This window comes from Hypomesus nipponensis, chromosome 11 (assembly GCF_054491055.1).
Source record: "Hypomesus nipponensis isolate SF chromosome 11, ASM5449105v1, whole genome shotgun sequence".
In the NCBI taxonomy this organism is placed as follows: Eukaryota; Metazoa; Chordata; class Actinopteri; order Osmeriformes; family Osmeridae; genus Hypomesus; species Hypomesus nipponensis.
The window spans coordinates 15,540,894-15,566,070 of NC_140371.1; the positions used below are offsets into that span (position 1 = coordinate 15,540,894).

Consider the following 25,177-nt stretch of genomic DNA (forward strand, 5'->3'; position numbering starts at 1 on the left):
CCACACTGATGTATTTTGTACAATATCTTATTTGTATAAACGTCTTTTTGAGGTGATAGACGACTTTTTAAATAAGTATGCTGAAATAAAAAAATAACCTCTCAGAATTGTCTGTAACAAAATACAGCTGTGTCAAAACAATGTGATTTTGTTAATGGTAAGTTTATAGCCACTGTGGATAAATTACATTCTTGTAAAATAGTACTTACCATATTACAGGGTCACACAAAGAAGATATTTAGGTTAGGATCACATAAAAAGTCTGTGCAATACATATATTACCGTGAATTATGGAGTACTGTAAGACCAGCTATCATTTACTATTGGGCTTCATCTGTAAGAACAGTCATAAAATTCAAATATGTTATTTTGCTGCCTTTTGCACGGTTCAAACATTCTCTCAAGCCAAGGTAGTTTAGCTGCAGAGAGAAGAAAAATACGAACAGTCGGAAAACAAATGACGTAAGAGGTTGGAATCTACTACTAGCAACCCTTAAATTAGTTCTGGGGTTGTCCTGGGCCTGAGCAAGAGTCTTCATGATAAATAGTTTAATGTCAAGGACAGACAGCCCAGACTCATAGTTTGAGAAATCCCTTAAACATGTCTTCATCCGCAAAAGCCACTCTCCCATCACATGGCCATGTTTTTATAGGAAAGGAGAGGGGTGGTGATGGGGGGGGCCTCCAAAAACATGACATCATTTTTACAGTAACAGGGAACATTGCCACTACTACAGTGTGAGTAGTGCAAGCCCAGCTGTCTGAACAGGCCGCACACACACCCAGGACACTGGGCCATTGTGTGGTCTCCTAATTACGTAACCCAGGAAACCGATATGGGATGTAAAAGCTATGCAAGAGGGATAAGTCTGTGAAAATGTGATATTATATTTTAAACTATAAACTCTTGTCCTTATATTTGAGGAGAAGATGTGTGTAAATGTTTTTCCAACAGCAGTTTTGGTCAGTCTGTCCGGCATTGGTATATAGCAGTCTGGAGGCTTTGCAGGGTGAGTGTAGGCTACCGTACATGCACCTTCCCTCAGGCTTGTCATCAATAGGAGTGCAGAGCACTTGTTATTTTTCACATGAAGAGCTAAATGAATAAAAGTCCCGACACATTTATTCAAGCTTCATCTTGGTGTCTGAGGTGTTGTGAGGTCACAGACAGAAATGAGACATAACTCCCAGTCATGATATTCCACTTTATAGGCTACTTGCCATGATAGCATTTGGATAGGTTTTAAAATCATGCATTTACATAATGAATGACACACTGTCTGGGATTAAAAAAATTTAAAACATAAAAATACAATACAAAAGAGGACACTGATGAATGAAAATAAAATGACAATGCGTTTACTGTAAGTGTACTTTACAAGGTGCATAATGTTCCTGTAGTAATTTTCAACTGAAAGGTTGTTCATCCACCATATTGTGTCCCAATCAGCTCTACAGTAAAAGGTTTAGTTTGGCTGGGCCCATTGACCCAGCACGCCAGAGCCTTCAAGTGTCTTATTGTCTTGAACTAGCATTGAGTCTTTGCTCCTGGTCCTGTGCTAATAGAGCAGGTTATGTGACTGAGGCAAGCACATCCAGAGCCAGGCTGGCTCTCTGCTCCTTCAAGGCCAGGCGGGCGTGCTCGATGGTGGAGGAGAACTGAGGAAGGGCTGGCAGGGCCCTCAGGGCTTGCTGGGAAGCCAGGGTCTGGGTCTCAGCCCGGGCTTTTAGTCTGAGGAGCTCTGCCTGGAACTGGCCCAGGTCCTGGCCCCAGGATAAGGCCTCGAGGTGTTTGTGGAGCAGTCGTACCCACTGCACAGGCTCTCCCCACAGGTTCAAGTCTCCCTTCTCAAACAGGAACTCCTCTTCATCCTGAGGGGCAAGAGGTCGATGAATAAACAACAAGAACAGGACGTGACATAACAGTACAAACAAGACAGTCCAAAACAGTACAAGAGTACAAACAACCCATGAACTATCCACACAGCCGACCACGTTCACTCCTGTGCAGAGAGCGATCTGGTAATGGAATCTTACCAGGCCAGATGGCTCTGCCGAGTCCGTCTGTTCCTCGGCCTCTCCCAGCAGCCAGTCTGCCAGGGTGAGGATGCCCGCGGGGACTTGCCCCCACACCTGGAACAGCTGGCACAGCAGGCCCACACCCAGGTCCAGTGCCACGGGAGGGCTCACCGACGCACATGCCTCATCTGGTGACAACAGGGACCACGGTCAGCCACCCAGCAGGACATCCTTACAGACTTACCGGCATCAACCGAGTGAAACGGGACACACAGAACACCAGCTAGCTTCGAGCAAATCGCAGTACATAACGTACAGATGTCTAAACTGGAATCTCCTTGATTAATGTGTACATAGGAAGAAGGGAGAGCCAGAGCGCAGTCGAGGAGAGGACTGTTCAGAAAGGATTGAGTTATGATGATCCGTGTGAGTGTTCTCTCTGTTCATCATCCGTCCCCTTGAACAATGAGGGCCAGGAGCCTGTTTAGGAGAACCCAGAGGAAAAAAATCTGCTCCCAATCTACCTCAAGAGGCTGGATCAATATACAGCCTAGACATGAGTGATGTACGGCACACTGTCTGTTCCAGACCCAGTGTGTGTTCGCCTCCCAATCTGGAAGCTATTCTGGGAAAAAGAACCATAACTCAACTCACAACCAACCAGGACTGGGAGAAATGCACACACGTCTTGCGTGCACACACAGACAGGAAAACGTTCAGGCGGACGAGAGCGTGCACCCACAGACACACTCACACACCAAGGGATCCTTGGCAGGCCTGTAATGAGGCTCCACACTGGGAGCTTGTGTATGAGCGAGCAAAGGAAGTACGAGTGAGAGGACAGACACCTTCCACGGAGAGAAGATATGACAGCGCCAGCCCTCAGGTGTCCACATCAACTCCTGGCCTGCTTCAATGACGCCAGTTGTCCGCGCATCAAAGCCCTTCTTGCAATTATCCGAGATAGTGGGTTGTCACCCTCTTGGCCAGAATCAGGACAGCTGACACCAAGATAACACCCCCAACTTCAAAAGTCATTCAGTGATTCAAAGCTGCCCCTGTCAAAACACCACCAGTATGGGAATAGGGACAGAGAAGGGAGGAAGGAGGTAGACAGGGGACACTCATTCAACACCCCCACCCATCACTACCCTTCCAACACTCGTCGCTGCCCATCCCTGACGGGTCAGGGGACCAGGCAGTCCCCCTGGGAGTGTGGAGAGCCAGAGAGCCAGTCATGCTGCTGACCGTGCAGTATTACTGGAGCTTTGGCATGCTTTGCAGGAGTGGCATGTTCCTTTCTTTCACCAAAGCGCTTTCACCACCCCTCTCTCTCCCCTCTTCGGCCGGCTCTGATGTCAAACCAGCTATTCATCCCTGTGGGGAGGAAGGGAGGGAGGGAGGGACGGAGGGAGGGAGGAACACGACAGTGCCCGAGCACTGGACTCTGGCCAGGGCTTAAAAACACAACAAACAGCCAACCTCAAGACACAATAGGAAACTTTAGCTGCATTCAATTTGTAGATGTATAGATGGGTTTCACACTCCACTAACACAATTTCCCCTGAATTCTGTTCTGTAGGCCACTCCTTTTCTCAAGGGGATAGTCTTACGTGTGTCTGTGTGTGTGTCTGTGTGGAGGGGTGGGTGTGAGAAAGTATACACATAAGTCAGTATTGGCTATGCTAAATAACAGTCTTTATCAGACACTCCTTTCTCAGAGGTGACGGAAGCAGTGCCAATGTCTTCCTGTTTGTCAACTATAGGGGGCAGGGTGGTGTGCATGCTGTAGTTTTCACACTGATCAAGATGTCAGATGTGGGGACACAGGGCAGGGGCGTGAAGGGCAATGCTGGCCTGGCAGGGGAACAAATGGGCACAGTATATATGTTCTCCTCCTTCCTGCCAATCTCACAGCTTCCTGTGACAAATAACTTCCTGTCAGTCTTGTGACTTCTTGTGTTGAAGTAAATAAAAATAAAAAATAATTAAAAAAACACAGCATCATAATCGCTGTCACAGTAGAACAGGAGATGTTCCTGTATGAGACCCTAGTATGTTTTCAGATTACGAAACACTGCAGGGAAAAAGACCTGGACTCATTTCAGATGACATCATCCAATAAATGACCACAAAAAGGGCCCCAGGGCTGAGCCAAGTCCAAATCCTGACGTTCTGTCACACTGGAGGTATTTCAGTTCTAAGTTTCTCCCCCATCCGGCCCTCTTTTCCACATGGCTTCACGGCCAAGGAGCAGAGTGCCATACAGAGGGATGTTTCTGCATGGCATGGAAGCCAGAATCCAGCGGGTAAAAAAAAAAAAAAGAAAAAAGAAAGACGTCTAATTCCCGTAATCGATCTGTGGGAAGTTGTGGGCTGGAACTAATTAAAAAAAACGTTTTAAATAAGTTGAGAGAGGAGAAAGAGGTAGGCGGAGGAGGGGGTTAGGGTCGAGAGCGGGAAAGGGAGAGTTGGTGTTCAGCAAAGCCCAGGCTGAGCTGCTGCAGCTGGAGGGTGTCAGATGTCCCATTGAAGGAGGCGAGGGGGTTTCACTGGTCTGTCAGGGTCGATGAAATAAGAGAAAGACCCAGAAACCCCCCGCCCCCCGCGGTGTCATCATGGAGCAGGAGTGTGAGGGGGAGGGATCCGCCCACAGCCCATTCCTTTGCTCAGCCACCCACATCAGAGGGAGACAAGAGGGGACAGTAACCCCCCCCCCCCCCGGCCTGGTCGCTCCACACCGTTTCATCCCAGCAGCCCCCCTCATAACCTGCCAACCACACCAACCCACTCATACCACTACACCTGCCCTTCTGACGAGACCCAGTCGCACTTAACCCTGTCCTGCCCGCAGCAGTCTTACTTTCCGTCTCTGGAGAAGAGAATCCTTTTCTCCTGTTACATTCCCCTGCTACACGACTATAGGACTCAGTAGACCATACCTATACGAGACTGGCAACCATATGCCCATATACAATACATCTCAGTCATTCCCACACACTGTTGCAGACAGCACATAGGAGCCAAGGGGATTGAGGTGTGAAACCAAAACAAACTTTACGGCCTTCACTTCCTTCTGTGGCTCACACAGAACCGGCGAGAAAAACGACCAGCACTTCCCACCCACCGACTGTACAACACTCAACACAGAGGACAAACTGTCAACATTACCATCTAAATCCCTCTCCCCAACGCTATGCTAAGTCAGTAGAGTCAATTGGAAGTCATTTATGATGGTAGTTGTCATAGGGGTCTTTGTCAATCAGACAAAAAAAGACTTAGAGCCAATGCCCTTCTCCCTGGGGGGCACTGAGGGGGGCCCTGGGGGGGGGGGGGGCAGAGCTGGGAGCAGTATGAGACCAGAGACGCCAGCCTCCTCAACCCCCCCGGCCGACGTCCTCATGACAAAACTGGAACCCTGGTGGGAGTGGAGGCCCGTCTCTGCCTGTCTAGAGAAAAACAACGCCACCGCCACCACTAGTCCTCCACCACTAGTCCTCCACCACTAGTCCTCCACCACTAGTCCTCCACCACTAGTCCTCCACCACTAGTCCTCCACCACTAGTCCTCCACCACTAGTCCTCCACCACTAGTCCTCCACCACTAGTCCTCCACCACTAGTCCTCCACCACTAGTCCTCCACCACTAGTCCTCCACCACTAGTCCTCCACCACAGCGCCTGACTTCAAAGCTGCTCCCGTTCTAGTCCACTTGATGCAAAACGGAGGTTTGTCAGGCATGCTGCAGGGCTGCATGGCTGGTTGACTACTGGCTACAGAGGGGCAGCTGTGGTCTATGGGCTACATTCCCGGTAGACCAGGTTAGCTAAACCAGGTTTTATAAGTTAGCCTGCTGGAAGTACAGGACAGGATTGGTGTAATCAGTGACAATCAGTCTCCACTTGACTGTACAATGATTAAGCAGGACATGAATGAAATGTCTCACCAGGAGAATGATGTGGTTCATTAAGAGTTGAGGGTTCAGTGAAAATGCTCTAGCAAAACAAGCCTTGTCAGTGTAGCTCCACAGCACACTGGGTAAGTTATAATCCTTAATCAACATTGGGGCTAATGAGTCTCTCTGCTTGCAAGTATAACAAAGACATATATTGTGACTGAAACACCGTACGGCTCTGGGTGTCATCTTTGTCTGAATTCAACAGGTGGAGAATGTTCCACAACATGTCCCTGACTATGTTATGATGACCTATTGTAGTAGTAACACATTTAGCCGTGTTTAACCGAATACTTAATATAGAATCTGCCTTTCCCCTGTGTGGGAAATCCCTGCAACTCCATCTGTATGAAATCATTCTCCCAAATGTGTACCAAAGGTGTCATGGTTTCGGTAGTGACGTTGCTTCCCAGAAACCGCCCCTTTGTCTGCTCACCACGTCCACATGATGCTACGTCTCGTCCCAGCTCGGAGTGGAGACGGTTCACATCTCTCAAACCAATTAGTATAGAGCCGTTTGGGTGGCAGGAGAGGGGATTTGTGAGTGTGTGCGAGGGAGAGGGGAAGGTTTGACGGTTTAAGAAGAGATGTGCTCTTCCCGTCCAGGACAATGGCTCTGCTGTGGTTCAGTGATCTACGAATGGCCCCAGAGCTTCTTAATGCAATAACACAAACACCACCTCTCTCTCTCTCTCTCTTAAACACATGCGCACTCTCTCCCCGCCCTCCAACTCTCCCTTCCACTTTTGGTCTCTCTTTCACGTGATATCTCTCCTGTAAGGATGGCATGGCCATACTCATAATACATAGAAACAGTGTTTTTATCCACTTTCCCCCCACATCCACCCACAAAATCATTCATTCGAATGCGTCAACCATTTGTTAGGTTGGTGTTACGAGTGCACAGGACTCGAGCCCCCTGTCCCCCCAGGCCCAAGATCGAGGACAAAAAAAAGGGGAAAGAGGAGGGCAAAGCTGTCCTTGGGTGAAGTGTCCACATCTCTCCCCCTCTCTTTACTCATCCATCTGCATATCAAAGGCAGCCAGTCGCTGCGTCGCCCCAAATCTGACACCTTCGGTACTTTACTCTGCTGTGCCAGGTCGTAAACACCCCTCCCCCAGACCCAACCTTGATCACAGATCTCTGCTCGCAGACAGGATGGCTGGGCCCGGATGGAGGACACGCACTCTTGTCGTTTCTCACGCACGCACACACACACACAGGCACACACACACACACACACACACACACACACACACACACTGCTCTAGTTTCACACAAACAGTGCTCAGGTCGATCACACACACTGCTCTAGTTCATGTCACACACATCGTGACACTGGGATTCCACGTGGACAGCAGACAAGCCAGAGAGGAAATGCAATCTTGACCTCTTTTTTCTGTAAATCCCATGGTCACACCCGCCCACACACACACAAACACACTAAACTATACTCTCCAGCAGTGACTGGTGCGGTAGGGATGGACAAAGGGGATCCCCCGGTCAGACACACATACAGTCATTATCTCGATCGTGTTCCCTTCCTGCTCCAGAGGCCGTCTTAGCCATGTGGCTGTATCCTGTGATCTCCAGCTGACGTGTTATCTAACCTGGGTCCAGACTGCATTTCCTCGTGTGCGAGGAGGACCTGGTGGTTAGACAGCTGAGAGATGAGATCTGCAGCCAGACTCAGACACAATAAGGGTGGCTCCTGGGCATCAAGGTGGCTGGGGGATACAGGAAGTGTTTGTCTGAAGACAGGAAGCGGTGCTTTGTTTGTGGCCCCACTTTAATAGTGGACACGTGTCGACAACCTGGATGGAGGTGTGTGGTTATGTGGAAAAAAACTGAGAATGGTGCGTGTGTGTGTGTGTTTGTGTGTCTTTGTTCTGGGATCTGGTGTCTCATGATCCTATACAAAACATCCAGTCTATGAGCTATGACACACACACACACACACACACAGCAAAACTAGAACTAGCCCTCTCCCAACCCCCCGCTCCCGCTCCCCCGCCCACCCCACCTCCCTTCTATTCCGGGAACACTCCTGGACCCAGGCGAGAACCAACGTCAGAGCCCCTCCCCAACCCCCAACATGTGTGTTTGAAATATTAGCTGTTACACAAACCCCACACAGAGAGAGAGAGAGAGAGTGCGTGTGTGTGTGTCTGTATCTGTGTGCATGTGTGCGTGAGTGTTTACCTGAGCTGAGCAGATGTGCTGGGACATTGGAGATGAAGTCTGAAGCGGTGTCTCTCACGTCCTGGTCCTCATCCTGCAGCAGGGTGAACAGTCCTCTCCACAGACACACTGTGAGGGCCAGGCCTGTTACGCACACACACAGGCACACACACACACACACAGTTTTTGCAGTATTCTACAAACTGTAGCAAAACAAGGCTCAAAACAAACACCGCAATTCAGAGTGTGGGTTTGATTGCGGACGGTCCTGTCCATGCTGACTCACCCAGGGGCAAGGACGGGCTGGTCAGCAGGGGGTGTGTGGCGTTGACCAGGACCTCTGCAGCCATCAGCTTGACCTCCACAGGTTGCTCCTCACTGCAGCACCGGCTCACCAGCGCCCCCCAGCTACCTTGCAACGCCAGTGCACACACACCCTGGAGCGCACACACACATTGGAAGTTATTGATAGATATGATCAACACATTGACACAGACTCCCCTAACCACCCCACACACACACACACACAAATTACCTGTGGATCAGTGGTACTTAGTTGTACCACCAGGCGAGATGCCAGGGTCAGAGCAGCGCAGTGCAGTTCCACACTGGAACAAGAACACAGAACAAACACCACCTCAGAACTTTGTGCACACACCAAACATCTGTGGAACATTCCGCCACCCATCACTCAGCACTGGAGCAGCATGCTCCACAACAGGGCATGGGCCTCTGCTCACCATGACCTCACAAAGGAACCGGTAAGACACAGGAGTGTGTGCTCGGCAAACGTACCATTACACCACAGCAACCCAATCCCACTGTTACACAACTAATCATAACCCTGCACCTTCTCCTCGGAGAAAGCAGATCCCGGTCTCCCATATTGTGGCCTGGCAAAGTCTCTTTAAAGGGGGCAAAGTCTTTGTAATCTAATCCTCGTTCTTAAAGCTATTCTAATGCTCCACACGGCTATTGAAAAACACTGGCGGTTGTTGTCAAAGAAGGTGTGCGTTTGTCGCGTTGTCGGGGAAGACGGGAGAACACGTACACGCTTTTGACACAATATGGACTACACAAATGTGTACACAGGGTACACACCCTCAAGTACAAACGCAGTTCACCGACACGTACACACACTCGGGGGGGGCTGGTGGTTCTCCCCACCTATGGCCAGGTGCGGGCGGGGGGGGTAAGAGGTGAAGCCAACATGGGCCCCTGAGTGGCTGAGTAAATTTATCTCCTTCATCCACGGCCCTGGCTCTGAATACAGCACTGACAGCCTGCCTGACACCGGCCTGTGTGGGTCCTTTCATCCACGCAGAGAAGCAGAGAGAGGGAGAGAAGCAGAGAGAGGGAGAGAAGCAGAGGGAGAGAGCGAGGCCGCATCTCTCCTCCTGTGTCATTCACCTCTTTCTATCCATCATGGCTAATGGGGAGCGGAGTCGACGGCTCCGGGCTGTTTGGGCAACTGGGAACCGCCAACCCGAATAGCTTTGTTAGGGGGGGAGGGAAGGGGGGGGGGGGTCACAGTTGGCTGTGTTCCCAATAACACACAGCTGCTTCTGGGGGGCCCCAACTCAGGGGCCCTAGCAGTGGAGCATTAAGGTACCAGGGCTCATTTTGGAGTGTGTGTATCAACTGCCAAACCATTCCAGTCCAGAGGTCTAAGCAAAAAAAATCTACTAAACCTCCAGTACTGACCCCTTGGTGATATTGGAGGGTCAAGAGCAGTCTCCCATGGTGATGTTACCTGTGGGCGGAGCCTTGGGTCAGGAGGAGGACTTTCTCCAGAACCTCCCCCTGGGTCAGGGTCAGCATACCGTCTCTCCACTGCAGGTCAGAGGTCATCCCGAGGGCTGACAGCACCTGGAGCACCTGAGAGAGAGAGAGACAGAGAGAAAGAGAGACAGAGAGAGATAAGGTTAGACACACAGAGGCAGGGTAAGGAGGGAGGATAGAAGGGGGGACGTGAGACAGGTCCGACTGTCTCTACAGGTCCACCTAGCAACACCTGAACTGCAGGCAAACACTGCCACCCACATCTCTTGTCATTCTATCTTTCTCCCTCTAAATGCCTGAATCTATAATATCTCCACCTTTTGTCTCCATGGACATCTACTCATTTGCTCCTACCCCTTTCCTGGTCGCTCTCTCTACCTCCACCTCCACCTCTGTCTCTTCCCCTACATCCTTTCCGTAGGTGCTGTAGCTCCTCTGAACCTGGCCCTCTGCCTGCCTGCCCAACCTCCCCCGCTCTCTCTCTCTCTCTCTCTCGCTCTCATGTTTTTTTTCCGCCAGTCACACCAAGCGGTGAGTGGACATAGGAGGAAAGAGTTGTTTTGCTTCTTAAGCTCCCCCAACGCCTTTAACCAGCCATCCGGGCCCGCTAGCGCCTGTGTTGACATTCTTTCTGCATTTTTCAATGATTATTATTTCTTTAAAAGCATGGACCTGTTATTAGAGCTTTAAAACGAGGCTGTTTTATGGGGTGGGGGGGTTTGTGTGTGTAGTCGGGGAGGAGGTTGTGTGACTTGTAGCCTCTGCAGTTCTCTACTCGTGACTGGCTGTCTCAGACAGATATTAAAGGAGAAGTAAGGCCACAGCTGGTTGCTAGACTCTCTCTTTCTGTCTCTCTTTTTCTGTTGCAGCAGGATTTTACAACCTGCTTTAATGAGCTCCTGTCTCACAACGCACTGAATCACACACACACACTCGCTGGCTAATACACACATCCATCAACCGAAACATGCACACTCGTAAACTGTCTCAGCCAGCCATACACACGGCACCAATACAATGCACTGGTGCATATAACATGCACAAATGCGTGGGGACACAGACAAACACACACACACACACACACACACCTTTCCCGCACAAGCACACATACACATTCATTCAGTGCACAGCAGTGGCTGTTGGTCCTGTGAAGTAAGATCCAGGATTCAGGATAGGAGGTTGGTCTGGTAGCCAGTGTAAAGGGCACAGGATCAAACCCACACAGGAATTCTGCCAAACTAGGATCCTTTTTTTTTTTTTTTTTTCTCTCCTCCAGAAGGCTTTACTGGAGCAGAGGGCTCGCCATGGCAACAGGGCCATGGTGTGTCCTTGGTGCAGGGAGGCGTGGCTTAACAGCCCGGCGCTTAAACATTAACGGCTGGGCAATAAAGTAGTTCTGAGTAAAAAACAAAAACACACACACACCCCATATTCCCAGCAGCGATGAGTCCTGTCAGCCTAAGCCCAGCCTAATGACAGGAGCAAAGGCTGAGGCAGAGGCTGGTAATGGTTGGCTGTCCTGTGTTTATGAGAAACTGAAATATGATTCTCTGGGCTAAACAGGAAATAGGCTGCCTTTTCACAAAAAAAAAAAAAAAAAAACGGTCGAAGAAAACACCAAACTAGGCAGAGCACGAGTGGAAAGTTACCAAACGTTGGAGGAACGTGTAGACTAGAACCAGTCTACATGTGTACTCTCTTTCTGCCTCGTTTCTCTGTCTTTCAGCCTCGTTTCTCTGTCTTTCTGCCTCGTTTCTCTGTCTTTCTGCCTCGTTTCTCTGTCTTTCTGCCTCGTTTCTCTGTCTTTCAGCCTCGTTTCTCTGTCTTTCAGCCTCGTTTCTCTGTCTTTCTGCCTCGTTTCTCTGTCTTTCTGCCTCGTTTCTCTGTCTTTCTGCCTCGTTTCTCTGTCTTTCTGCCTCGTTTCTCTGTCTTTCAGCCTCGTTTCTCTGTCTTTCTGCCTCGTTTCTCTGTCTTTCAGCCTCGTTTCTCTGTCTTTCTGCGTTTGGCTCCGTCCTCAGGGGTGTGTTCGGCTCGCACGCGAGGCCCGCAGAGTATGGACATTGTTCATGTCATCATCTTGCACCGTTTGTCATTGTGGTTGTGTACCCTGGGATGATGAAGGCCTAGTCACCAAGCTCCCTCCTCCTACCATGTGACTCTGGTGGCTTAGATGCTGGCTTGGTCTCCGCCACCAGTCAGTTCGAACTGGATTCCTGGTGGTTGCGTTCAGACATAACGACATAACGTGTGGCCCTCGCATCGCTGTTGCCAAACATCAGCTGAATGTTGTTTTCCTTCACGGCGTACTACTGTTGCCCTTTGGCCCAGATTAGTAAGTGATTGGATTCTGTTCACATAGAGGTTATTCTTTTGCGTGACATACACGTGCCTGTGATGCGCCGCGACCCACTGACCCACCATGGTGTCCCTGCTGCTCCTACCTTGGCCAGACACAGGGGGTGTGTCTCGTGCAGAGCTAGGCTGGTGAGGGTGGACACGGTGTCCTCGTCCAGCCCCGGCAGGCCCCGCGTCTCCCCGGCCTCCCTCTGCAGCCTCCTCACGGCCCCCTCCAGCGCCAGCTCCCGGACCTCGTAGTGCGGGCACCGCAGCAGACACCCCAGCAGCTGGGGGCCTCCCCAGGGGGCCCCGGGGGGGGCACCCCACAGCTGAGGGGCCTCCACGCTGGCGCTGACGGCCAGCCGCGCCAGGCTGAGGAGGTACTGCGTGGTGCCAGGGTCCAGTGGGCCCACGGGGGGAGGGCCGGGGTCAGAGGTCACCAGCTCGGAGGCCAGCAGGATGGCCAGGGACTCCTCGCGAAGCTCGCCAAGCTCGGAGTCTGGGGGACACAGACAAACATGGATGTTGAGGACAGGTGGATGGAGAACAGTTAGTACAGTCGTGCTCACTAGCGTAGATAGAACTTTGCTGGTGTAGGCAAAGCTGGCCACAGGCTCACAATCGTCTATTGAGAATCGTGGTTGTGGGCAGTGCGGCAACTCCTTCACACCAGCACACAATAGCTCCAAACAAGGACATTGCACACGCACGTACACACTCTGTTTCTCTGAAACGCAGCCTTAATCTGCAGCCAGGGCAGTTATTGGTAACTCAATATAATTCTATTGCTGCCCGCCTCCATCCACCCCACAGCAACACCCTCCAAGGCCGTTCTCACAGGGCCTCCTTTCACAGCCAACTCAATTAGTTGAACACACACACACACACACACTCCGACTCCTCCTCCTCTTCCTCCACATCTTAAAAAGCTGTGCAACTCAATCTGGCCCGCAGCGCCACTCAACATGGACCCAACAAAAGAGAGGGAAATGCCACATTCCCCCGGAGACGGGCCGGGTTACCGTGGAGATGGGCCAGGTTACCGTGGAATCCGATCCTCAAAGGGGGGCCGAGGGCCACATGAGCGCTGGGCAATGATGGTAATGGTGGGGAGGACAGTAATGACAGTAATGATGAAGGGATGAGGGGGGGGGGGAGGTGAGATGAGGATGACTGGAGAAGAATGGGAGTGTGTCAGAAGGAGAGGGGCTGTTTGTCTGGAGTCGGGAAGGAATGGGGGTAAAAGGGATGAGGGGGGAGGGGCTAAGACACTGAACCCTTATCTGGGCTCAGACATACGCAGAATGAAAACGGGACAGAACTCGGAGCAGCAGGAGGAAGTTCATCAGAACACAAGAGGAGGGAACGGACTCAAGAACAACTCTCGTCTTCTCTTTCAACTTAGTCCAGAGACAAACACACCCAGACCAGCCCAGAAAACGAGAGGGGGGGAGGGGGGTGAAGAAGACACGAGGGTGCAGAAGCATCATCAGGGTGGAGGCCAGAGCTGCTAATAAATGATGTTTATTAAAACAGCCAAGTCTGCGGATGGACAGAGGGAGGGAGGCATGGCTGGGCAGCCTGGTTTCAGTAAGGATATGAAAGGTGTTCTTCAGAAGGCTATTATTGTCCATCAGGGTGTCTATTTATGTTTGAGTGTGAGATAGAAAGAGAGAGAGAAACAGAGAGAGAGAGAGAGAGAGAGAGAGGGACAGAGAGAGAGAGAGAGTGTGACTGAATGCTGGGTAAGACAGTAGCTAAGTGAAGTCTGAGTGTTTCCATGTTAATAATAGAATAGATCTTTCTGGTACAACAGTTCTGGTACAGAACATGACCACACTGTCCTTGGTAAGGACTCCACGAACGGTCAAAAAGTCAGTTGTCAGCTGTCACCATGACCACAATATGACCGCCCTCAAAACAAGGCAGGAGCTCATTGACCAATGCTTCTTGATGACCCATAACCCCTTCCTGTGTTTCCTGCAATAGTTAGACGACCAAAATAAGTATCAACAAGTACAGACAAAACCTCCATAAATGTTCAAAAATTACTAAAGAGCTTGAAACATTAGTGGCACACGGACACCTAAAAAAAGCCCATATGGATGTTTAACATGTGGATACGAGCTGGCAAGTCCGCGTGTGTGACAGAGAATGTAAGCACTATATGTGTGGGTCTATTCAAAACACCGGTCAAATATTTAAACAAATCCAAACCACAACATTTGGTTTAAATAAACCAGGCCAAGCTTGCAGTGGGCTGCTTCAAAACGTGTAAATAACCATCCACCATGATGTATTTTGATGAAATGTAAACAAGCTCGTTCAGTGCAGGCTTCATAATCCAACCCTGCATGTATCCTAACGGGCCAGTCCAGCCGGCTCACAAACCATTTCCTTCCCCTGCTCTTAAAAGAGTGTGTACGTGTGTGTGTGTGTGTGTGAGAGAGAGAGCTTGACTCTGTCAGAGAGAGAGTTCCAGGAGGGTACTGTGTTTGTTATCTTACCAAGTGTGCCAGAGTGTGTGTGTGTGTGTGTGTGTGTGTGTGAGTTGCCTGCTCCTTTAGTCAGTGTCCATGCTGCCCCTGTCCTTCCAGTGTGTGTACAGCAGAGGCTGGTCAAACACTCTGTGATGGATAGCCTGCTGCACTGACGCACTGCCCCGTCAACTCGCTACATCACCGTGTGCGTGTGTTCCTCTGCCCATAGAGACGGGCTTCACAGACATGGACATACGGTGTTTTCGCGCTGTGACATGCCACTGAGTGGATGGTAAAAATGCGAGTCTAAGACGCACACCCCCCCCGCACACAGCTGGATTTCACATCAACCTCAACCATCGTCAACCAAACTGGGACAAAACAAACCCCTGCCGTGTGTGTGTGTGCTGCAGACGACCTCTCAAAATGTCCTAGCTACTTTACACTGGCTCCCTGTTACCTTCAGAATTGACTTTACATCTTTTCCTCACATACAAAGCTCGACACGGACAAGGACCTAGCTACAATGCTAACTCCCTTATAAACTACACACCAGCTAGAACACTGGGACCATCAAATGCAGGCCTATTAGAGGTCACCAGAAGCAGTCATAAGAAGATTGGTGATTCGGCCTTTGCTAATTACGCCCCAAAACTATGGAACAAATTACCTATTATACTATTGTATACTAATTATACTATTGTATTGAGGATCTATTCAATGAATGATTTCTAATCTAATGACCTTATAACCACAGTGTGTGTGTGCCAGAGAATGTGAGCATATATGTAAATATACTGTACACACACGTACGCGCGCCGGCGTGCGAGAGAGAGATCATTTCAGGTTGCTTTGAGGCGTGTGAATGACTAAGTTAGAGAGAGGATAACATACGGTGTCTGGCCTTGGGCTCCAAGTCTTCCAACTCCAAGCTATGCTGCTGTTTTTACTGGAAGTGCTGGGGTCGGGGGGAGGGTCGGGGCTAAGAGAGAGAGGGGGGGGGGGCTGGGGGGGGGGGTTTACGAGCCTGGATGGATCAAACAGTCCACGGTGGAGAAACGCATGTGGAGAACAGTCCCCCCCCCCTCCCCCCACTCCCTCCCTCCAAAACACACAACACCCAGCTCCTCCCTGGCCCTCAAGCTGGCCGCCTCAGCGACCTGAGCAGTGGCTCGGGGAATGTCTGGAGGAACTGGCCAATAAACCTACAGCTCCTACTTAGTGGATGATGCCAGTAAGAAAAGTGAAAAAGCGGATTTATTTGCCTCCTTATTCCCCCCACCCCCACCCCGGTGCCCGGCACTCTAAACAGCCTCCCTCACTCTTCCCAGTCAAATGGGGTTTCTCTTGTGATGTTTGAAGGAAAAACTTCTCTGAGGTGAAGGCTAAATCATCCGGCTCCACTCAACACTGCCCTCCAGGAAGGGAAGAAGGAAGCGAGAGAAAGAGGGAGAGTTGAAACAGGTAGACAGAAAGAAGAAGAAAGAAAGAAAGAAAGAAAGAAAGAAAAAGATCATGAAGGTCTGACTGCGTCTGGTTATTCCTCGGGAGAGAGTGTGTGTGTGTGTGTGTGTGTGTGTGTGTGATGCAAGTGCTCAGAGCGGCAGGACCCTGAATCGCAGTCTTGTTTTTAAACCGTAAACGTTTCCACTGCTGGGGGAACATGTGTCAAGCACATGGGGGCCAAAACACGCCAGCCAACGCCCCCACCCTCCCCCCCCCCCGCCCCCCCCGCAGCACGCACACACCTCGCCCCCTCCTCCTTTAACTGGGTCATAGGCACACAATCACACCATCTGTCAGTGGAGAGAAAGAGAGCCTTTGCCTCACATTCTTCCATTCTGGACAGGAGAAGAAGACACCATCAGACCCCTCCTTATCACCACCCCCCCTTCCGGCCTCAACCCTCAACCGTGACCAGAACAGAGAAGACAACATCTCTCCTGTGAAACGATCAGTCAAAGACAGGGGAGGGGGTGGGGGAAGCAGAGGACAGCCTCGCCAACAGACATCAGCCTCGACAGCCACTCTCTGACATTCTGTAGAGCATTCTGGGAGCTGCAGGCAGACAGACACGATGGGTGAGACGGCCACACAGACACGACACGGTTCCATTCACACGGCTCGCCATTTCACAACTCCTTGACAAGGAGGAGAATGTACTCTGTATGTTCTGTTGTATCCTCTGCTGGTTCTGTAGGCTGGGTCGGTTCAGTACCACTTACCGGTGAGGGGTCCAGCCACAGGACCGCACAGAGTCCCCAACACGTCCAGGAAAGCACCGCGGGTCACCACACACGGGTTCTGTCTGAGACACACACACACACACACAGATGGACACACACAGAGAGAGAGAGAGACTTGTTACAGACCCGAAATACAGATTTATTCCAGAACAATCAGGTTCCTACACAAACTGTCTAGCCACAGATTGTCTACAGTTGTCTCGGGTCCTGAGTTATGCCTTCTCATTAGACGTGGCTGGGTTCAGGGCCTGTCTGCAGTCAAGGCCCAGAGGTCAGGAGGTCAACCCACCAGACCAGGTCATGGAGTTGTGGCAGGACTTCATAAGTAGGTTGTTCATCAACGGGATATTCCCAGGCTGAACTCAACTGAACTGACTGATGCACTGCATAATTGGCAATGTGCGTCATCAGTGAATCACTGAAACCAACACAAATAACAACAAAGGGGAGTTAGTGTGTGTGTGTGTGTGAGCGCGCGTGTAAATGCCTGTGTGTGTGTGTGTGTAGGTTACACAGCACCCAACGTGAATGATGTTAGTGGGACAATCATAAGGAGTGCCAATGGACAAACTTCCCCTTGATGACTGTGTCTTCCTTTTATGGTGAGACAAGAGTACACACACAGTGTTCAGGTCCTAGCTAAGAAGGTCTGCAGTAAACATAGCTATGTGACATCATTAAAGAGAAGACTTCATAAATATACATTTACATGTGTGCGTATGCGTGTGTGTGTACAGACATTGCTGCTCCCTGTGTGGGCGAGGGGAGCGTGTGTGTGTGTGTGTGTATACAGTATGTGTGTTCACACAAGCATGTGACCGCAGCACTGTAAGAACCCGCAAGTGTGTGTGCAAGAACAAGGGGGGCAGTGTGTGAGGTTGACGTCACATTTTCATCACTCAGATATTAATAACACTGACACACACACACCGGCCACGCATACACACATTTACAGAGCATGGGAAGAGCCCTAAGGGAGTATGTGTGGTTTAAGTGAGAACAGATTTGTAAAGGGATGAGTCTCGGCTCAACCTGGCCGTAGCAAACAGGGTGTGTGTGTGTGTGTGTGTGTGTGTGTGTGGGAGGGTATGAGTGCAGTGTAGTGTAGTAGTGTGTGTAGTAGTAGCCCTATGAAAAAAGACCTCAGGAACATAACTCCTCAGATCCCATTCCAACCAATACACCCTATAGGATCCTGATATGTTTCTGTGGGCCTCAGCTCTCTGTGAACGCCAAAATCAACCTCGGGGAGAGAGTGGGCGGCCATCTTTGGAAACACTAAGTGCTGACTCACTCTGGATAGTGAAAACCCCACAGTGACACCAACGATTGGAAGGGCGAGACCCAGGAGGAACTCTCTGGACGCCGCCAAACCCCACATTCCACAGTGTCGAACGATGGCTGCTTTGAATAAGTTGTTGTTTTTTGAGGCAAGGCCATTCTCAAAGTGGTGAAGCTCCCTGTGACCCGTGTTATCCTAGATCTCCACGGCTGCTTCGGCAGCGGCGAGCCATCAAACGCCGAGAGGCGGCCACGCCTCAGCGAGCAGGAATCCACCTTGTCATCTTAATAAAGGCTCATCAGTCCCCACTGAGGAAGGCTAGCCTGTTAGCATGCTAACTCCTCTCCATAACCCACCCTGTGTTGTCTACAGTAGTCCTGTAGAGTGACCCTCCACCAGGTGGGGGGGGGGGGGGGCAGGGTAATCTGCACCATCTCTGGTGGGCTGAGGGGGTGGTTGGGGGGGGGGGTCAGTGGCTGTAGCGGCAGGCAGACTCTTTGAAATGAATACCAGCGTGGGTCGTGGGGTCGGTCCAAGCCAGAGAAGGGATGGGCCCCGGGACAAGGGGCTATTCTTCCCTAGAGGCAGCAGGGAATCTTATCTTTGGGTGTGTGTGTATATATATATATATATATATATGTGTGTGTGTGCACGCGTGTCCATATCACCTGGAGGCGAGCCACATGCGTGGCCGGAGGGCTGCCATGATGTTCCCGGCCCCAGGCTGGGGTCTGTGTGTGTCCGACTGGAAGGAGCGCAACAGGAACAGCACCTACGCAAATCAAACACAAAACAACCACAAACACAGTCAATGTCTACCCACAGCCATCCATATCCTAGAATTAGGGAGGAGTAAATGCCGGTGAGTGGAAAGCAGTTGACCTGACAATACAAACACTGACGTAAACACTCCTAAACGGTCCAGTTAGCCCGGAATGAGGAAGTAGATGGTTAAAGTACAGTGTAGCAAACGCTTAACAGTATGAGGTTTCATTAACAACCCAGTGTATTGATACACTATAGCTTATGTAAACTGAGTGACATAAGCCTACCCTGCAAAGATGTGGCCTAGCAGGTGGATTACAGTCTGCAGCCTGTGTATTCCAGGCCTGCTCATGTGGATTTGTGAGGCCAGGACACATAGACATGGCCTGGGTATTCTGGTCCAGAGTAAGTATACTGTTTAGCCTGGCCCGGGCCACAGGCCAGGAGGAAGCCATTCATTACCTCAGGCAGCGGAGGCAACGTGGGGGGAAAGCAGCCTGACCACGTAGCACCAGCCCTGGCCACCCAACCCTGGCCTACCACCCCCCTCTCTCCCTCTCTCTCTCTCTCTCTCCTCCAGCCTCCAGAGCCTCCTGCCTCCACGCCCAGCCAACACCCACTGGATCACACAAACAGCACCCACAGCCCTCTCTCGTCTCTACACACACCACCCCTTCCCTCCCCCCCGTCGCTCCGACTGGGAAGTCCCGGGTCTGGGAGTGTCAACCGGCTTAATCCGGCCAGGCACAGAGGAAGCTGGGAGTATTTATAGACGCCGGTGGCTCTGCCTTCAAACGAGATGACATGGAGGGAGAAGCAGGGGGGGTCAGGGAGAGGACTGGGATGGAAGAGGCTCAAGATGAGAATCACAGAACTACCATGGGAGGGGTAGGGGGAGGTCTAATGTCCCAGGACAGAGAGGCAGATGTCCGAAGAGAGATGTTTCAGCTTACTGCCTTCCCCGGGTGAAGGGTCCCAGTAGAAAAGGGTACCAAGATTTCCGACTTCAACTCATCAACACCGACAACCCCCCCGCCCCCACCATTTTGGGTAGGCTTTTACAGGGAAAGGGTTTGGGCGACGTGGTGCTGAATACTGAACCAATCCAAACCTATTTGTCCGCGTTGTTTTTCACCCAGCCGCTTTACGGCCTGTGTGGTGTGTGCGCCGTAACGAGTGTCGCTCACTTTTAGAGCGGGTAAAAATAGTGGTGGTGTGTGAAGGAGTCTGTTATCAGCCTGCCCTGCAGTCCCTCCCTCTGCCACAACTAGGCTACTGACCACAGGGCAACGCCAGACACACACACACACACACATACATACAATGCACACGCACACATTTACAAACAATGTACTCACACACACACACAATTAGACATGCATCCCACACACAGCCCCACACATTACACCCTTGAAAACATGCACACAAACACTCGTACAAACAAATCAACAAATTGCGCGCACGGCTAACAGAGCTACACCGACCCGCAAGCTACAGACGCACACATTCGCACAGACCGTGTCACACGTGCTCAGAGAAAAACAAGGCCTGTGGTGTGTGTGGACCCACTGACATCTTCATCAATCTTCCAGGCCTGCACGGCTCAACGGCACCCCAGGGACTTGTTTGTTATTTCCATTTGTGCAGACAGAGGACCAGCATGACCAGAGTGTGTATGAGTGCGTGTGTTTGTGTGTGTGTGTTACATCCAAGAAGACACGAAGCAGCTGTGGCTGTGTAGATGTGTGAACCCAAGAGGGACTGAGAGGAGTGCTGACCTTCCATTAGCCTCTGTCTACAGCTCAGGTCCTCCTCAACTCTGGTCCTCCTTCCTGTTCATCCAGAAGCCGTTTGCCCCGGCGGAGCTCTGAGCTCCACATGGCGAAGCTACCGCCATCGGTGCTGCTGTATAACTGAAAAACTAAAAACTTGGTAGCGAGCTACATTTCCTGCTAGCTCAAATTTGGTGGATAACACTAACCCTTGTCTTTCAGTGAGTTTGCCGTAGACCTCAGCTATCTTTCAGTTTCAGCAGAAACCAGCCGACAGAGAGAGATGAATGAGAAGAAAAAAGTACCTATTCCACAGGCTCTTTCTGAGTTGGCCTTGTCTGTGTTGTGGAAATATACAAAGGATTAATTCCCTTGTATTACCCCCAAAGCTACCTGGCGAAGCAAGAGAACTGCAGTGCATCATGGGCAGGCAGCGCCACTGACGCGTGTCGAGAACGAAGCCATATGCCGGGTTCTGTTAGCTCTAGTCCATCGGCTGCGCTCGTTAAGGCCAGTCAGGACGTTGTGTAAACAGAACTTTGGGTCGAGCAGAGCCGGTACCGGCTCAGACTGTGTTTGGTTCTTCTATAATCAAAGAGGTCTCTCTAAGAGGTCTCTCTAAGAGGTCTCTCTAACCTCCGTGTGTCCCGGAGTGTGCCATCCTGGGACTTGCGGTGTTCAGAATAACGAGCTGCTCAGAACTACTAGCGTTGGTGCATCCGCCTGAGTGTGTGTGTGTGTGTGTGTTTGTGTGAGAGGATCACATGGGCGATAGAACAAAGATACATTGAGTGTTTGTGTGAGATCGTTTGCTGCTGTGTGTGTTTGTGAGTGTGTGTGTGTGTGTGTATTCTGCTCACACACCTAGTTTCTCTTTGAGCCAGACATCTGCTACCTGTTACACACAGATACTGCCATTCAGAGAGAGTGGACAGAACAAATTAACATACATTAGCCAGCCCCCAAAGCTGAACATACTGTCCTAATCATCTCTGGATAGACAGACTCTCAGTATGCAGTCCACACACACACACACACACACACACACGTACAGCCCGTGGCATGCAGAGGTAGTATCTTTCCTATCAGTAGTATGAGTGATGTCCTGATACCCGTGTCCTCCCCCTCCCTACACAGTCATGTCTCCTTTACCATGTTTACAGTGGTTACCCTGCTTCCCTCACACTGTCCACCCCCATACTCCTCCCTATCTCCCCCAGCATCAGCAAACATCCCCCGGCCCTGTCTGAGCCGCCACGTAGGGCAGACACCCTGCACTTTCAGAACAATCAGACACCATCTGTGGCTCTTCAACCCAACGAACACACACACACACACACACACACACACAACATCCAAATGACAATTTACCACCGAGGTGTAGTCCCCAGCAAGTACTCAATCAAAGCGTGCTCAAAAGGAACCATTTGAAAACCAGTGTATGTGTCATGTCTCTTACTGTGAAAGTTGAGACTGTTGAGACAAAATACTCCCTGAAATACTGGGAGGTGACTAGGATGGAGTTAGTGACAGAGAAAGGGAGAGAGAGATAGAGCGAGAGCAAGAGCGAGAGAGCGAGAGCAAGAGAGAGCGAGAGCAAGAGAGAGAGAGAGGAAATGAAATGGCGGAGGAGTAGGCTTTAGGCCCAACACACAGACACATAACCAGACCCGTTCCTGGATCTCTGTCCATCTCTGCTTCCCCCTTCTTTCAATCTCACACATCTCCTTCTTCTTTCTCTGAATCCTTTGTTTTGTCCAAGTTACAGAGACAGAAAGACGGAGAAAAGCACAGGACGGAAAGACACCAATCTGGGGAAGCGCCACACATGGCAGCCAGGACAGGAAAAGCTCAAACTAAATCAGCTCCTCCAAAATCTCTCGAAAGCCTTGGAGAGCCCACCTCCCCCCTTGCCTTCTCCCTCCCTCCCTCCCTCCCTCCCTCCCTCCCTCCCTCCCTCCCTCCCTCCCTCCCTCCCTCCCTCCCTCCCTCCCTCCCTCCCTCCCTCCCTCCCTCCCTCCCTCCCTCCCTCCCTCCCTCCCTCCCTCCCTCCCTCCCTCCCTCCCTCCTCTACCCCAGACCTCCCTGCTGTCCCGACCGCCATCAAATCTTGAGTGCAACATCAAGGAACGCAGGGAGAAAGAACCAGAATCAACCGGTTTCTCCGTTCGTTCCTCTACGCTGACCCCGGTCTCCTCCCGCTCAAGCCCACCATTCGCTACATCACCTCCTGTTGACATTACAGCAGGACTGTTTGTGCGTCTGTTCACCGAACCAAACACATACCAAGATGTTGCCGTGTACTAACGGTCTTGTCAGGATGGGTTGGGATAGCGAGATGTGGTGAAATAAAGAGAAAGAATCCAGAGGGATACTCTGGATTCCGAGAGTTGTCCACCTGGAGTAGGGTTCCGTGGATGTGGTTCTGCTGGGTTCTAGGTCCAGACTCCAGGGGCAGGTCCTTGAGGAGAGTATGGATGGTGGAGGGAACCTGGGTAACCATGACGAAGGGGACAAGAGCACGTGCTGCCATTTCACGTGTCCGGTAGACGGCCGAGCGGCCACACCTGAAACACAGATGTCATTTCCCACAAAGAGAGCCGAGTATGAAAGCCATTTTACATTGTAGCCGTTAAGCAGACGCTCTTATCCAGAGCAACTTACAGTAAGTATTTTCATTCATTTTAAGTATTTTCATCCAAAATGTAACTTGATAATGAGTTATTATACAGCACACACACACACACACACACACACACACACACATCAGTTTACAGTTACAAAAGACGGTTCATTCTAAACAGATAACACGTTAACACATTCAAATACTTATGAAAATATCAGGGAAGTTGTCCCCCCAGCCAAGCATGGCTGACAGTGTAATGCTGCCTCTCACAGACGTGCACACACAGGCCTACCAGATAACATCTTTCATTTCTCATCTGCCCGTAAGCCAGCAGAGAGAAAAGGGCGAAGGGGGGGGGGGGGGGGTCTGGGGGGGGAGTATGACAGTGGGTAAAATGGAAGGACAAGAGGAGGAGGGATGAAGTGAGAAACAGAAGGAGAAGAAATCAGATGGAGTGGGCAGGGGGATTTGGAGGAAGATAGTCAGGACGGGGAAGAGGTCTGAGGTGAAGTGAGGGGACTCAGCCTGTCTGTTGTGTGTGTGTGTGTGTGTGTGTGTGTGGCCACACGTTGTTGTGTGTTTACAGGGCCGTGACGGCAGAGAAGGGTGGTTTATGAGCGCTGGAGCAAACGGCTCGCTGTGGAAAGTCCTTCCCACGTTCCAAAACAACATGAGGAACGTCCATCCATCAGGGCTACTTATGGGAAGGAATGTCAGAATGAAGACGCTCCACATCCCTCCAGGCCAGCTCAGTTTGTATCGGCTGTAATATCTAAATATCTGACATACTTCTGCTGGACCAGAGCTGCAATCGGCCCTTTGATTATGAAACATGAGTAAAAAAAATACAATTGAGCACTGTATGACCCATTTTCCAGAGCTCCCACATCAAAGGCCACACAAGGCCGTCCTACAAGCAGAGGGACCTTCCACACACCACGAGGTAATAGCACAGATGGACCGAGCGAGAGAGAGAGAGAGAGAGAGAGAGAGAGAGAGAGAGAGAGAGAGAGAGACAGACAGACAGACATAAAGAGAGAGAGGGAAATAGAGACAGAGAGAGATGAAGAGAGAGAGACAGAGAGAGGGAGAAATAGAGAGAGACAGACAGACAGACAGAATAAAAAGAGGTGGACAAAAGGGAGGTTGTTTTGGACCAGTCAGCTGTCAACAAATGCTGCTCCACCTGCTGTGTCATAACTTCCAGACAGACACACCAACAAAAAAAAGAAGACTAACAGAGACAACAGTTATCATTCCTCCTGGCTGAACATGATCCACACGAAAACACACACACACACACACACACACACACACACACACACACACACACACACACACAGACACACACACACACACACACACACACACACACACACACACACACACACACACACACACACACACACACACACACACACACAAACCTATCCTCTGTCCTCTAATGACCAATCCTCCTGTCCTCCTCCCTTTCCCCCAGCCCCACAGTCCCATTTGTGACCCATATGTTAACTATCAGTGCTAATTTGTCCCATTAAAACTCTTTGGAGAGGAAATGACAGTTTGGAGGTGTAATTTTAGAAACAGGGCCACGTCCAGCGCTGTCTCGGGGGGGGGGGGGGTCGGGATACAGGGGGTTGGGGGGGGCATCTGGGGATCATTTGGGGGGCCTGGCACTCCAGTTTCCTGCAAAGTCAGTCCGCAGTGCATTAACCAAACGGGCCCACTCAGA

General features: G+C 50.8%; 1 protein-coding gene across 1 annotated transcript in view; it reads right to left on the reverse strand.

Moving 5' to 3' along the window:
• Positions 1–1,185: 1,185 nt before the first annotated feature.
• thada (THADA armadillo repeat containing) overlaps positions 1,186–25,177 on the reverse strand; it is a 45,410-nt gene continuing 21,418 nt past the window's right edge. The window contains exons 29-38 of the mRNA XM_084709795.1: positions 23,218–23,386; positions 18,951–19,054; positions 16,980–17,062; positions 12,379–12,773; positions 9,909–10,033; positions 8,691–8,763; positions 8,442–8,592; positions 8,177–8,299; positions 2,038–2,207; positions 1,186–1,872 (exon numbers count right to left, since the gene is read on the reverse strand). Of these exons, the coding sequence (XP_084565921.1) occupies positions 1,573–1,872; positions 2,038–2,207; positions 8,177–8,299; positions 8,442–8,592; positions 8,691–8,763; positions 9,909–10,033; positions 12,379–12,773; positions 16,980–17,062; positions 18,951–19,054; positions 23,218–23,386 (1,693 nt within the window). The 3' untranslated portion in view covers positions 1,186–1,572. The remainder of the gene's footprint in view (positions 1,873–2,037; positions 2,208–8,176; positions 8,300–8,441; positions 8,593–8,690; positions 8,764–9,908; positions 10,034–12,378; positions 12,774–16,979; positions 17,063–18,950; positions 19,055–23,217; positions 23,387–25,177) is intronic.